Source organism: Propithecus coquereli, unplaced genomic scaffold (assembly GCF_000956105.1).
Source record: "Propithecus coquereli isolate 6110/MARCELLA unplaced genomic scaffold, Pcoq_1.0 Scaffold88, whole genome shotgun sequence".
Taxonomy (NCBI): domain Eukaryota; kingdom Metazoa; phylum Chordata; class Mammalia; order Primates; family Indriidae; genus Propithecus; species Propithecus coquereli.
The window spans coordinates 7,808,172-7,822,273 of NW_012155062.1; the positions used below are offsets into that span (position 1 = coordinate 7,808,172).

Sequence of the window (14,102 nt, forward strand, 5' to 3'; positions counted from 1 at the left end):
GTGCATCTTATACTCAGTGATGTCTTAGAGTAGAAGAAATATAGTTTTCACCTCCTGTTGAGAAGGGGATTCAAGATAGAAGTTAAATTTATTTAAGGAAAAATAGCTAAATTTCTCACACATACCTGTTATGCAGTTTAGAGGAGAGTTTTCTGAGAATGCGATTGTTTACACAATATTCCTAAACGCGTTCTGGGGGTCACCATGGCCACCAGCTCTTCATCTGTGAAGGGCCCAGCGCAGGATATCTTCTCTAGGTTTTCCAGTGCCCTCCTGGGCTCTCCCAAACCCTCTTTAATCTCGTCAGGCCAGAATTGTTTTTAAAACAACCAAAGGGCATATCGCTGTTTCAGTCTTCTTTTTTCTTCACTCTTGGATAAGGAAGTCCACAAAGACAGGAAAAGACGTATTTTCCAAAGTCATTGACTTTTCTTTTACCTTGATTTTTTGATCAGTTTCTCAGTGGGTTAAGTACTACTCATTTCTCCAGCCTGCTCCAATGTAGTTAGGACAGTGGCCGAGAGTAGAGCTTGTGCAATGTCAACCCTCATGGCTATAGCAGAGGCACTCTTTTCCTCGGACTGTGACAATCAGAGAAGCTGCCTTCTTATATCAAAATAAAAATTGTCCTTGGCAGACACAAGTATTATAGTTCAGATACATTTCTGTGCCCTGGGGATTTAGAGGACCGGAAAAGGCTATGGAAAAAAGTCTGTTGTTAGTCTAGATAAATTTCAAAGCACAGTTTCTCACAATATTCAAAGTACAATTATCCTCCAAAGTTGGACCCCTGGAATATTTTGGGGTATAGGACTTTTGAGTATTAGGACAATATAAGGCGGGGGGTTAGGGGAGTTGCTTTTAAAAGACTAACATCGTGGCTCTGAGCATGCGCTTTGAAGTCAGGTAAGGAGTGCTAGCCTGGCAGTCATTTCCTGGCTGTGTGACGGCAGGTTGATAACTTAACCTCTCTGACCCCAACTTTCTTGGGGCTAATACAGTATCTACTTTAGAAGATGGTCTTGAGAGAATACATGCACACCATCCGCCACGAGCCTGGCCTAAATAGTTCTCCGTAGGTTGTGTTTATGACTGGGGTCAGCAAACTTCTGTAAAGGGCCAGATAATATTTATTTTAGGTATGGCAGGCTGCCAGGTCTCTTTCAGGACTTCCAGGCAGCCACCACAAACATGTAAATAAATGAATGAGCCTGGCTGTGTTCTGAGAAAGCTCCATTTGCAAAGATAGTCTGCAGCCTTGCCGCAGGCGATGAGGGGCTGGCAGAGACCTAGAGCAGGTGGGCCTTCCATTCCACAGCCCGTGCGCCGGGAGTTCTTGAACGCAGCACTTCGGGGCATTCGCTGGGCATGCTGGGTATGCCGTTGTCACATGGTAGGCTTGTTTCTGAGTTAATGACTTCGACATGCAAATGGAGTCAGAGACCCTGGCATTTATTTTTACTCAGCTCACTTTAGCCTTCTCTTCCCCTACCCTGCTGTTCACTCCCACCTCCTTCACCTAGTTCCCGCTTTATCTCTTTGAGTGCTACCTGTCCTAAGTAATTCCTTTTCTTTTCTTTTTAATCCTCCCAGCAGCATCCAGATCTCAAAAGATGCCAAGTCCCCTGTGTGTGCCCCTCAGTCTCCAGGGTTTACCCAACCCCAGCTGCTCTGGGAGCAGCAGCCTTTGGACATTCCACCCCCCGGCCCTTCCTGATAGGGGCTGAGGGAGCCAGGCCCATGTTTTAATCGCCTGGAAGAAATTAGTCATCTTGTGGGGAAAGAAAAATGACAACGGCGCAAAGGTGGTGGGAGTCCTCTCCAATTCAGCGCAACTGTCCCAGGTGATGGATGTCCCCCGAATTCCCCACCTGCTCACATCGTCCTCACGTCAAGAACCCTGTGAAGGATTCCCTGGTTTGAGGATTCCTTCACATTCTAACCAGAAAAACACAAACGCTGAGAATTTCTATCCAGGAGCCTAGTCAACTGGTTTTCACTTTATGTGGCAAGTACGAAACTACCAAAGCTAATTCGACATTGTGGTAGGTTGAGGTGACTCAGCTGTCCCTAGACTTTCCTCTAACTAAGACTTAAAGCCCTGTCAAGCCGGGAAGAGTCCTCCACAGCCATACATGAATCACATTGCTGGGTTACTAAGTCAACATCAAGGTTTGTTAGCCTAAATGTGCCTTTGCTTCTCGATTTTGCCACTTTCATTCTCCCACATGTGGCAATTAGGCCCTGGAAGCAAAAAACCCACCCACCTGTGGTTTCAGGCCCAGGCTGTGTCCATAGTCACGGTTCGAAGGCCTGACACTATTATTTCTGCTGCTACTCAGTCTTCTAATTAGATTTCGGCTTTGTGCCATTTTTTTCCTAGGGATGGCTCATTATTTTGCCACTGGCTCATTTGTATGTGTAACTTCAAAAAATTACAGCAGGGAAACTTCTAGACAAATGAAAACATGTTTTATTTACAAGAGAAAAGTCTGTACATTTGTGTATACATAAAAATATACAAAACCAAAATAGAAAATATCGAAGTGTTAAAATGTATACAAACACTTTTTAAATGCGACTCCTGCAAAACGTCAAGCCTTAATTAGTCGGAAGAGTACACATTTCATTTTAAAAATTATTATACAAAAAATTTCTCAAAGCTGTTAGAAAAGTTCACTGGTTTTCCACCGGAAGAATTTCCTAAGTATTTCACCTAGAGTAAAACAGGATATATACTATAAATGTTAGATTTTCACACTACCAATGCAGTTTCTTTTGTTTGAAACCTACCTAGTAAGAAGACGATTTTCCATAGAACCAATAAATGTTTCTTCTCCTAATCTTTTAAAGCCATGAGCGATAGATAAACTTCTCTTCAAAGTTCAGCATTAAATCAGGCTTCTGACTAGGATAAAACATGAAGGTAGTGTTCCACCTTCATAGTGCCTTTTAAATATTTCTGTCAGACCTTTTTTAACGCAGCCAAGATGTGCTAGTGTGAGTGCGTGTACGTGGGGAGAGGGGGTTAGAGGACTAATTTTTTTTTTTTAACAGAAGGACATATAACATTTGCTTCTTTCTCTTAAAAAATTAGTGTTTACATAATTAACATAAAATTTAGTGTAAAGGTTTCAGCCAAAAAGATTGATGAAAAAAGGCAATATAAAATCAACCATGTGTGCAGATAAGGATATATACAATTATATATCTACATGTACACTTTTTATAGTAAGAGTAACAACTAGATCAATGTCTTTACTTCTTTAAATTTCATTAGCCCAACCTTGAATAGGAATATGTTGGATTATTGTTTTTCTTATTAAAAGGCTTTATTCGTTTATTAAAACAAGAATTTAAATTCTATTTCCTTGAACTGACAGAGAAATACCTTTCATTTACCAAGAGTGTAAATAATGCCCAAGAGACAGAAACATGCATAATAATTTCACAATGAAAATATTCAGAGTATAAAAGACGAGTTTAAATTCAGGCACCTTTTACCTAAGTAATTAATTTCTGAATGGAGCTGCCTTGATTAGTCATGGAACCACTGGGTAAGAGTTCTAAACTATCAGAAAATCATAAGTCGAAACAGATGATATGATAGAATATATTCCGAGGCTATTTGGCCTGTATATTCACTTAAGTCTCTCTGATAGTTCCCCTGGTCCCACCCCATGCCTTTTCTCTGTCTCTTCCCATAGCTAAGCAGAAATGGGACCAGGTGCCTTTGACCACATGCAAGGTGCATTGATCTGTAAGAAAAGCTGGAGAGAGGACTTTAATCATGTCAGCTGTGAGTACAAAATTCTTCCATCACATACCATTACTCATCTGAGACTGATCCCACTTAATGTACCCAAAGAGGACCTAATTAATTCAGTAGATGCAAGTGTTTCTGCTCAGAAGGGTCAGCCAACACCACAAGGTATAATCTGTTCCAGCAGAATGAACTGGCTCATAATCATGTAAGACAGACAGTGACCCAGTGACTTTGATTTCCCAATTTTGAAAACGCTAACAATTATTTGAGCATTGCTTTCATTCAGATGCTATGTCTGCAATGGCCAAGGACTACTGTAGAATTCAGGATTGATTAAGTTTCTGGCTGAGAGACTGAGGGGACGAGATACATGGCAAATGCTGTCTCTGAAGCAGGGCACTCTAGGTTGTGTGTCCAGGCAGAGGAAGAAAGACTCAGGAATCCTAAGATATGTAACAGCCCCTTCCTCACCCATTTTAACGCATATCTCTGATACAACTTTTAATTGACCACCTATTTGTCCAGAGCACAAAGTTCTCTGTAAAAGCAGCCCAGCAAGGATGGAGTGGGGGAAGGTCAGCTGGCCAGGACCAGCACCTGTATTCCATGGAATGCCATGCCCCTTAGAGGTTATGCTCCTGCCTGGCCAGACAGGCTGGAGAAACAAGTCAGGGAGAATCTAGATGTGGGGGAATGGTCTTTCTTGGTCAACATTTGTTTCCTTGTGATAACAATAACAACCACAACAGAAGACAGAGTGAAATTATCTTGAAATGCAGAATAATACGATGTTTGTTAGTCCTGAGAGTGAACAAAGGAATGCCTAATGGCTTCAGTTTGCACCATGAGGACTGTATCAGCTTCCCTTCACAAAAGAGGACGGAGGACTCTGGAAGGGACAGAGCCCAGAAGAAATTCAGTAGGGTGCCATTTATCGTTAACTACTCCACGGAAGGGCTGTGGGTTTATTGGAGTTCAGTAAATGTTGCATGTAAGGATTTAATCAATGTCTGGCAAAATACTGCCACTTAGGACCCATTTGGCTAATACTAGAAGCAGTCATCACATTAACTATAACTGCCTAACATTTTTTAGAAGCTAAACAATTTAAACTTTTAAATAAAAGAATGCCCAGCCAACACCATCTTAATATGTGTACCACATTTTCTGAATGTTTAACAGACCCTGATTCCCAAGAGTCTTTAAGGCCATAATAAATTCAAAAATTTTAATTAAATTTCCTTTATGTTTTTCAGTCTTTCTTGTAACCTCAGTGAAACTGAAAGTACTCTTTTAAAAGTACATGTATTACAACAAAATGCCATTTAAAAATATTCGAAGTGTTTTCTGGGGCTTTTAAATTTGAATATTTACATTGACCCCAATAAATTATTCCCTAGCCAAGTTCTCATGCCACCAAAGGGGACTGAGCTGGATAATAGGGATGCCTGCACATAAATCCACTTGGAAGACACCAAAAGGAACTTTAATAATTGGGGGCATTTAAAGGCAAAGCCTAGAAGATCCAGAAAGATCCAGGGATTGCAGGAGGAATATTTATTCAACATCAGAGCTGCCGCATCTGCACTCTAGAGTTATCAAATTCACTATGCACGTGTGAACATGTGGACAAGACCAAGCTCTTTTACGAAATTGGAAAGAAACACGATCATGTTTGGAAATTAGAAAGAAGCTTGACAATGTCTACTCAGGCATAAGTTAATTCACAGGACAAAGTTACCCCATCTTGCAGACTTAGTAGTGAAACTCTCAAAATGGGCTTTTATTGGATATTGTCACGATGAAAACTTTTCAATTACTCCTGTTTCACTATTGTAGTAAGCCATAAGAGATGTCTGTTATCCACTTGATTTCTGTTGAGTAGACTAACCAAACAGAAGCTGCCAGTCTCTGTAAACCATTCTTGCTCAAGAAAGTGGTGCTGAGAACATTGGAAAAAAACAATCCTGAAACAAATAAAACTTTCCACTAAACCCTCCTGACATTCACATGCGTTGCAAGACAATATATTTACTTAAGGTGCTTCTGTCATTGCCAACGAGTCTTCACTATACCACTGAGATATGTTGTGGTTAATATTGAAATAATAAAAGGTTTAATTAAGTTATTACAAATGTTTCTGTTTTACTATATTCATAGCCAAAAAATTTCAATTTTAAAAAAATCTGGATTTAGCTAACACATTGGGATGAAAATTTTCCTCTAGCTGCCTTTTCCTCTGAAGCATATACATATTTTCCTTGTTAAAGAGCAATGCTTTCACACAATTTATTTAATTATATGGCTTTGTTTCATGCTGCTGACATAAAACATATCTGTGAAAACAAGGATTGGATTCCCAAATGTTTGTCTGTAGGAAGAGTTAGTGAAAATTCAGTGCATGTCACTGTTGAGTTTCCAATAGCTGATAAAAACCTGCAAGAAATCCATATGTTATAAAAGGGACAGGTGTTCATCCCCAGCAGCACAGGGCGATGGCTCTGAAGTCCTTCTAGTTTGAAAGGAGCAAGGTGTCCCCTGCCTTCTCCTGCAGGGCTGTACCAATTGTTACGTGTGTCACAGCAACAGCTGTGGGGCAGACCTGCAGGTAAGGAGGTACAAGGCAGAAAAGCCGGAGCCAGGCAGCACCTGGGCCACGCTGTTGCACCAGGGGCCGGTATGACTTGCCAGTGGTGTTCCTCTCCGTCTATGTGACACTTGTGCTACTGGGTGAGTCATGGGCTATTGCAGGGAAACAAAGGGTCTCCTCTGTGGTGTTATAAGGGATCTTACTTTTTCTTGGACCCCTCAAGATGGATGTTTCATGGGTTTAGAAATCTGAAATCTGTCTTGATACACAGAGAGCAAAGCATTTAGTTTACAATGGGAAGCAGAGATGAGGAATGCAACAGCTGGAAACACGTGCATCTGATAGGATACGGTGGGGATTTCTGCTGTTAAAATAAACACATCTGAGTGATAATTCAATGTTCATCACACAATCTAGGATGTTTAATGACTGATGCATGTATCAGTGATACATTAGGTGCTGTAGATACTGTACCTTAACTTGGACGTTTCTAGATAGAAAGCATTTCATATGATCAGGAGTATCACCAAAACCTGTACTTGCAACCACCCTGATGAGGGGTACCCTTGGCATAAGAAAAGGCTGACAATTTTGGAGGTATCATACCCATGGTTGTACATTTTTGTTTCTAGCTATCTTTTTTTTTTTCGTCTTTCTGGAGCTTTATTTTTTAATTCCATTTCTATATTCAAAGCAGTAATAAATACTCAATGGCTTAGAAAGAGAAGAACTCTCATGACCACCACCATATTATAGTTTAAAGACTCAAAACTACATTGTCTAAAATCTATCTTCAAGTATTCCTTTGTGACTTTGAAGTACAACAGTAGTATGTTATTGCACATTGATTCCCAAGAGACCCTTTTTAAGAGTGTGGACCAGTTGGGTTGGGCGCAGGGCAGCGCAGGGCCTGAAAGCCTGGCAGGACCACCTTGCCCTTGCGATGCAGATCCCCCTGGGAGCCCGTGTTCAGGCGCTGCACCAGGAGCTTTTCGTAGAGCAGCGGGTGGTAGGCCCCCAGGGTGCAGGCCGCGTCGTAGTACAGCTCATGGTAGTGGCAAAGCTCTGTCTGCCGGATGGATGGGATGTATTCATACACGTGCACCTCTCTGCACATGGACATCATGATGAGGATTCCTGATATGAAAAAAAATAATTAGAACCCAATGAACATCTCCCAGCAAGAGGGATCATCTTTTTGGAGCGGTGGCAATGGGGAATGACTGTGGCAGGAGATACTCGCTTTGCACTCGCTTTCTTGTTACCTTACATTTGCAATGCTAGAACTTCCGTTAGGTGGCATGCATGCAGTTCATAGGGTGTGGGGGCATATTAAGATGTAATACTCTAATATATTCACTGGTTCAATTGATTACTGTGGGTCTGGGAACAAGAGATAAAAAAAAAAATCATTGAACTTATGGGGACACATTCTAGGGAATGACAGATTTGCAATCCCTAAATCAGACTATCTGTATCCCCTTCTACACACATATCCCATGTGGTTTGCAATGGTAGGACTCTTGTGTTCCAAAGAAACATGCTATAAAAAGCTGATCATAAAATAGTTGCTTGATTATAAATTGACTATAAAACAGTTGTTTGAAAAGTTGTAAAATGGAACTGTAACAATGGAACAGCTATTATAAAATACCATCATTGTTTGAATGGAAAGAAACGGAGTTAGGGTGACACAGTTTAATAATAGTATTAACAAAATTATTTTTCTCACTTGAATATCAGTATTGAAGTTTTAATTTCTTTTTTTAATGTTTCCGATAGCTACAAAAGCCAACTGTCATTGAGTGAATTTTACCCTTGATCTAAGCTAACAGGCTTTCTTTCTTTGCCTATCATCACCAGCAGCATCAGTAACAAGAAACTTTTTTTTAAAAAACATGCTTAAACATACCCTTTCTGGAAGGGTATCCCTTGTTATGAAAAAACAAAAAGCCACACAATTAGTTCCTGTTATAGACAATATTTGTCTTCAGAGGACAGTCATATTCCACAATTATTAACCGTGTTTGCATCACAGAAATTCCAAACCAGAGAAGTCCTACATAAGGGACACTGTGAGAGAAGAGGGAAGGGGCCTAATTTTGCCTGGGGGATCCAGAAAAGCTGCCCAGAGGAGGTGAAGCCTGAAGCTCCAGGGGCTGCCTGGTAGGCATTGGGTAGAAGGGAACAGGAGAAGGGATACTGTCCCAGAGACAGCAATGTTCTATTGTTTAGAAGTCTTTAGAGCCATGATACAGTATTATTCCATTTTATAAACTCCTAACAAAGAGAAGGAGATTATGCAGTTCAAATTCTGTGAAGTTAAACTTGTTCTCAAGGGCAATGGTCAAAACGTCAAGTGGCTGGTCAGTTCCTCTTGTTTTCCTCCCAGGTCTACCAGTTTCCTCCCCTTTTCCATGGCTGACCTATCACCTGGCTGCGGCGCCTCCCTTGGGCTGGCCTAACGCCACTGGGGCACCAACTGAGAACAAGGGAGCAGCGCCTCCTGGACACTGGGTATGTGGGATGGACACCAGCACGGGAACACGCAACGCAGGCGTAAATAAGTCTTCCTCCTCCTGATTAGCAGTTACTGCTCTGTGAATATTTTTCTCCCCTGCATGAAAGCATTTACAAGGAATTAGCATGGTGAATGAGAAAGCCATCTACCCAGGGAGAATTAAATTCTTTGATTCCTAGTAACTTTAAACCTAAACAAACAAGAAACTCTCTGGTGTATATGTTCTCTGGAGGTGAAGTCTTTCCAGGGCCTGTGTCTGTGGAGCCAAGGATGGCTTCGTGTTTTCCAACGAGAGGCTGAAAACACGAAGTTCCCATGCATTGCCCAGCACTGGCAGCTCCCCCTCACCTGGGCAGGGGGTCTGCTGTACTGGCTGTGGCTGTGCACATGGCACCCCCTCGAAAGGGGTGCCCTTCTCATCATGGACATGACTGATCAATACATTTATTACAGCATTTTTCCCAGACATGGCAGTGCGGTGGCTTCAAGGGTATCTTTTGCACAAAGGCATCTCATGACCTAGCAGTGGAACTATACCCTGAAATCACAGGTCCCTGCTACCCGGGCATTTCTATGAGCCAATAACATGTCAGCATCCGTAGGGACTTCAGTCAACCGTGTCTGAGTTGTGACCTTTGGGACTCTGGCTCTTACACTGGGTGGCTTTCAGAAGCCAATATTCCACTTAGGAGAGTATGCTGGTCATGCAATTAGCCCTCCCCCTAAAGCTGTAGTTCTCAAACTTCACCATGAAAAAGAATGACCCGGGCAGCTTGTTCAAATGCAGTTTCCTGGGATTTGTCCTCCTTCCCAGAAATGTGGTTTCCATTGCTTTGTGTTGAGGTCCAGGAATCTGTATTTTTAACAAGCATTCCTAAACTGTGCTGAAGGGCCATTTAGAAAAATTTACAATCTATCACAGACCAATACTTTGGTAAAATACAGTAACGATAAATTACTAGAAAAATGATCACCCATTCAGATGCCATGGCTATATGAAATTGCTATAAAGTTTCTAAATACTTGCAGTTGCTACAGTAATCTAGTTATGGACCAATAACAAGCCTTCCTGGACCAATGCTGGCCACTGATGATGCTTTGAGGACCAGGCTGGGCTAACATACATATTCTTTGACAATCACTGTGACGGATCCCCAAGCTGTCTCATGGGAAGTAAGACATTCTGCATGTTGACAGCTAATCTAGAATTGAACTGCTACCCAAACCCAGGTAAGAAGAACCTTGGGTAGTTTTCCTACACATCGTTATGATCTTCTTGGTTTCAGAGAGCTATCAGATGCTTGAATCTGATTACTTTTTTCTAGAAAGTTTTCCAGGGAAAATGTTTACTCTTGCTGCTAGTTAATTATTATATCTTAAATCCTGTATCTGCTAAATATACAATATAGATTTCGTCATAAGACTAGGCAAAAAATTATGCCCTCAATATATGTAAACAGGTACACTTATTTTCTCATATAAGTACTTTATATTTTAAAGTAATTTCTAGAGCTTCAGAAATAGAGCAATTTGTTGGTTAGTTCACAACAGTCCAAACTGAAAGCCAATAGAAGTTAAAAAGGGGTGTGTTTGTCGTTAGCTATCTGAATAGTTCCTCCTGCTGTTTGCCTATGAGATAGAGATTTAGCAACAATGGTTTCCCTATCTCGCTTTGTAGTCTCATGTGAATTTGTGGCTTCCTGTAACTAGGAACCACAGTCTACCTAGTGCATCCTAAAATTTAAGTAACAGCAGCATCTGCTGAGTGGTTAAGTGACAGCCGGCTATGGTACTGATATCAGAATTGGTATGGAGGCAACTTCAAGGGGAAAGGAAAAGATTAATTTACAGCTCCTTGGGTATATGTGAAAAGTGGACAGGAGATTTATGGTACCAAAGGAGGAGAATATGCTTTAACATTTTAAACTTTTCTTAAAGCAGCATCATCAATTCATTTGGCAAATGCATACCTTGCCTTTTAATTTTAAGGCTTTTATTATACATAAATTTGAGTTTAGATTCAGACTCTACCATATAATAAATATTGAAATCATTATTCTTATATCCAATGTGGTTAAATCTACATATCAGTTTTCCTAAGAGTTATTTATAGTACTTAACAATATACAAAAACTTAAAGGATAAATTTCTTTATAATGTGTGAAAAGGAGCAAGGCGGATGCACCGTTTGGAAGGATGTAACAGCTCTTACATAGTTCCAATATGTGTGTTAGGAACACGGTGTGTGGGGAGCAGATATTGCAGGCAGGCAGGGTGGGACAGGATTGGGGAAGAACAGAGTCTTCAAGTGCTGTTGGAGGCCTCTTCAACTGAATTCAGCATTTATCAAGCTGGGCACAGTGCTAATCATCATTAGGGACTTATAGAAACTTTCTTAAAAAAAAACCTAAATTAAACAAAACTAAAAATCTCACGTTTAAATTTAAAACAGGTAGAAAGCCCATAACCAGACCACACCGAAGATGACTCGAAGAATGTATCCTAAATGTTATACTGAGAAAAATGTTTGCACGCTACCACCAGATCTTTTCTGCAGAGTTCTGACACTGAGCCTTGTCCTCTACAAATGCCATAAATGAGAGCACATGGCTCTCAGTGGTTCTCTCAATAACCACCAACAAGGTACTATGTCAGGAGTTCCCAGCACATCCCTAGGTTCAGTGATTCGGTAGGAAGACCCGCAAAATCCAGCATAGAGTTGTGCTCATGACTAGGATTTATTATGACAGGAGATACAAAGCAAAATCAGCACAAGCAAAAGGTGCACAAGGCAAAGCCCAGGGGATACCAGGAGCAAGCTTCCAGAGTCTTCTCCTAGGGGAGTTGCGCAGGGACTTAATTCCCCCAGCAATGAGTTGTAACAACTGCTATGGACCAAATGTGTCTCCCCTCTGGCCCCCGTGCACATGTTGAGACCCCAATCCTTAATGTGATGGTACAGAAGGTGAGGCCTTTGGGACATTATCAGGTCATGAGAGTGGAGACCTCGTGAATGGGATTAGTGCCTTTATAAGAAGACGTGTTGTAGAGATGATCTCTCTCTACAATGACACCATGGGAGGACAGAGCAAGAAGGCAGCCATCTATGAATCAGGAAGAGAGCCCTCACTGGGAACCAAGTTGACGAGCAACTAATCTCTGACTTCCCAGCCTCCAAAACTATGAGAGATAAATTTCTATTGTGTAAGCATGCAGTCCCCAAATCCTGGGCCACAGACCAGTAGTGGCCCGTGGCCTGTTAGGAATTGGACCGCATAGCAGGAGGCGAGCAAGTGAAGCTTCATCTGTATTTACAGCTGCTCCTCATTGCTTGCATCACTGCGCAAGCTCCACCTCCTGTCAGATCAGCGGCGGCATTAGATTCTCACAAGGAGCATGAACCCTACTGTAAACTGTGCACTCAAGGATCTAGGTTGCATGCTCCTTATGAGAATCTAGTGCCTGATGATCTGAGGTGGAGCTAAGGCAGTGATGCTAGCACTGGTGAGTGGCTGCAAATACAGATTATCACTAGCAGAGAGGTTTGACTGCACAATAAATGTAATGTGCTTGAATCACCCCAAAACCATCCCCCGCCCTATCCATGGAAAAACTGTTTTCCATGAAACTGATCCCTGGTGCCAAAAAGGTTGGGGACCACTGGTTTAAACCACTTAGCCTATGGTATTTGTTATAGCAGCCAGAAACAATTAACACAACAACACATGTGAAATGTTGCCAACCAGAGAAGCTTGTTAGAGACTCAGTGTTTGGGGTTTTTATTTGGAGCTGGTCTTGTAAGCAGTCTGCCTGGCATGTACCAAAATTCCAGACTCCCTGAAAGAAAGCAAGTATTCAATATAAACCATATTTCTTGCATAAACAGTATAGACCACTAAACCACTCTTATCAGTTAGAGGGGTGGGAACCTTCCCAAATCCAAGTTCCCAGACATCAGCCCAGGGCCAAACCTTGTAAGCAGCCTCTTGAGGATAAGCAGTCAAGCCTGTCGTATTGTTTTTTTTTTCTGCACAGATACCATAAATGCATGAATTCAAAATATCACATTACTTCATTATCATTTCTTCATGCCAGACTGACGTGGGGAATTCACATCTGGTTATGCTAAAAATGTTATTGATTTCTTTTCATTTCCTCTCTTATGCCTGCTTAGGACTACCTAACATGCAAGAAGAATACAAATAATCTAATACTATGCAATTCAGTAAAGGATAACTTTTTTAAAAAATCACTTATGGAACTTTTATGTTAAGTAATTTTGCTTATGGACTACCAAAAATTAACTATTAATACCTTCATCACTAATAAAAGTTTTACCGCTTTCAACATGAAACTGGACTTTTTGACAGGCAAATGAATATTTAGACACTTTTTAATGTGTTTTTTGAAGCCAATCAAATGGCCATTTAGCCAGCTGTTTAAAATCTTTAAACAGAATTTAACTAATGTTAAGTTTCTTACATGGCCAGTTTTTACAAATGAGTCCATATGAAGGATTCATTTGAAGAAAAAAAGTGTTAGTATTTTCCAGGCCATTATGACTCAAGAGGTTTCATTTGCCAAACTGCATATTTTTATATACTGGATAATGTAAGATAATTATCAAACCAATTAAAAAGCATTTCTACTGGTCTTGATAAAATGTCATGTTATATGATTCAGTATAACAAGCAGAATGGACACTTATTTATTTGCTCTAAAAAGCAAATTTTAACTCATGTTCAGATTATCACAAATTCTAAATAAATGAGGTTACCTTTATAAATCTTTACTTTGTGTATATAGATATATTTGCTGTGTTATCAGAGTCTAGTATAGTTTACATTTAAGTTAATTGTGATTACAGCAGAACTATCTTGCTTTTCACCTGACAGAATATTTAAAATAACATCCAAAATCATTAAGAATAACAGACTCTACTCCTTGCTGACAATATCCTTCCAGTAAATAGCACAATGAGCTGTGGGTATAAAACAGAACATCATACAAGCTACATGAAAAAATACCAGCTTAAAGCAATGCTAATGAACACTTAATTCATATGCGAGGTAAATTAGGAATTTCTGAGACTCACCAATAGATCACTGCAAAACATTTTTTCTGAATGAGGGGTGAGGGGGAAGGCTAAGTTTATTGAATATGCCAGGCTAATGGAAATCTAGCAGCTGTTTTGTGGTTTCTCCATAAATTCAAGGGTAAATGGA

General features: G+C 40.6%; 1 protein-coding gene across 1 annotated transcript in view; it reads right to left on the reverse strand.

The window, feature by feature from the left end:
- Nucleotides 1–6,919: 6,919 nt before the first annotated feature.
- ST6GAL2 (ST6 beta-galactosamide alpha-2,6-sialyltranferase 2) overlaps nucleotides 6,920–14,102 on the reverse strand; it is a 92,387-nt gene continuing 85,204 nt past the window's right edge. The window contains exon 6 of the mRNA XM_012664289.1: nucleotides 6,920–7,493. Within this exon, the coding sequence (XP_012519743.1) occupies nucleotides 7,222–7,493 (272 nt within the window). The 3' untranslated portion in view covers nucleotides 6,920–7,221. The remainder of the gene's footprint in view (nucleotides 7,494–14,102) is intronic.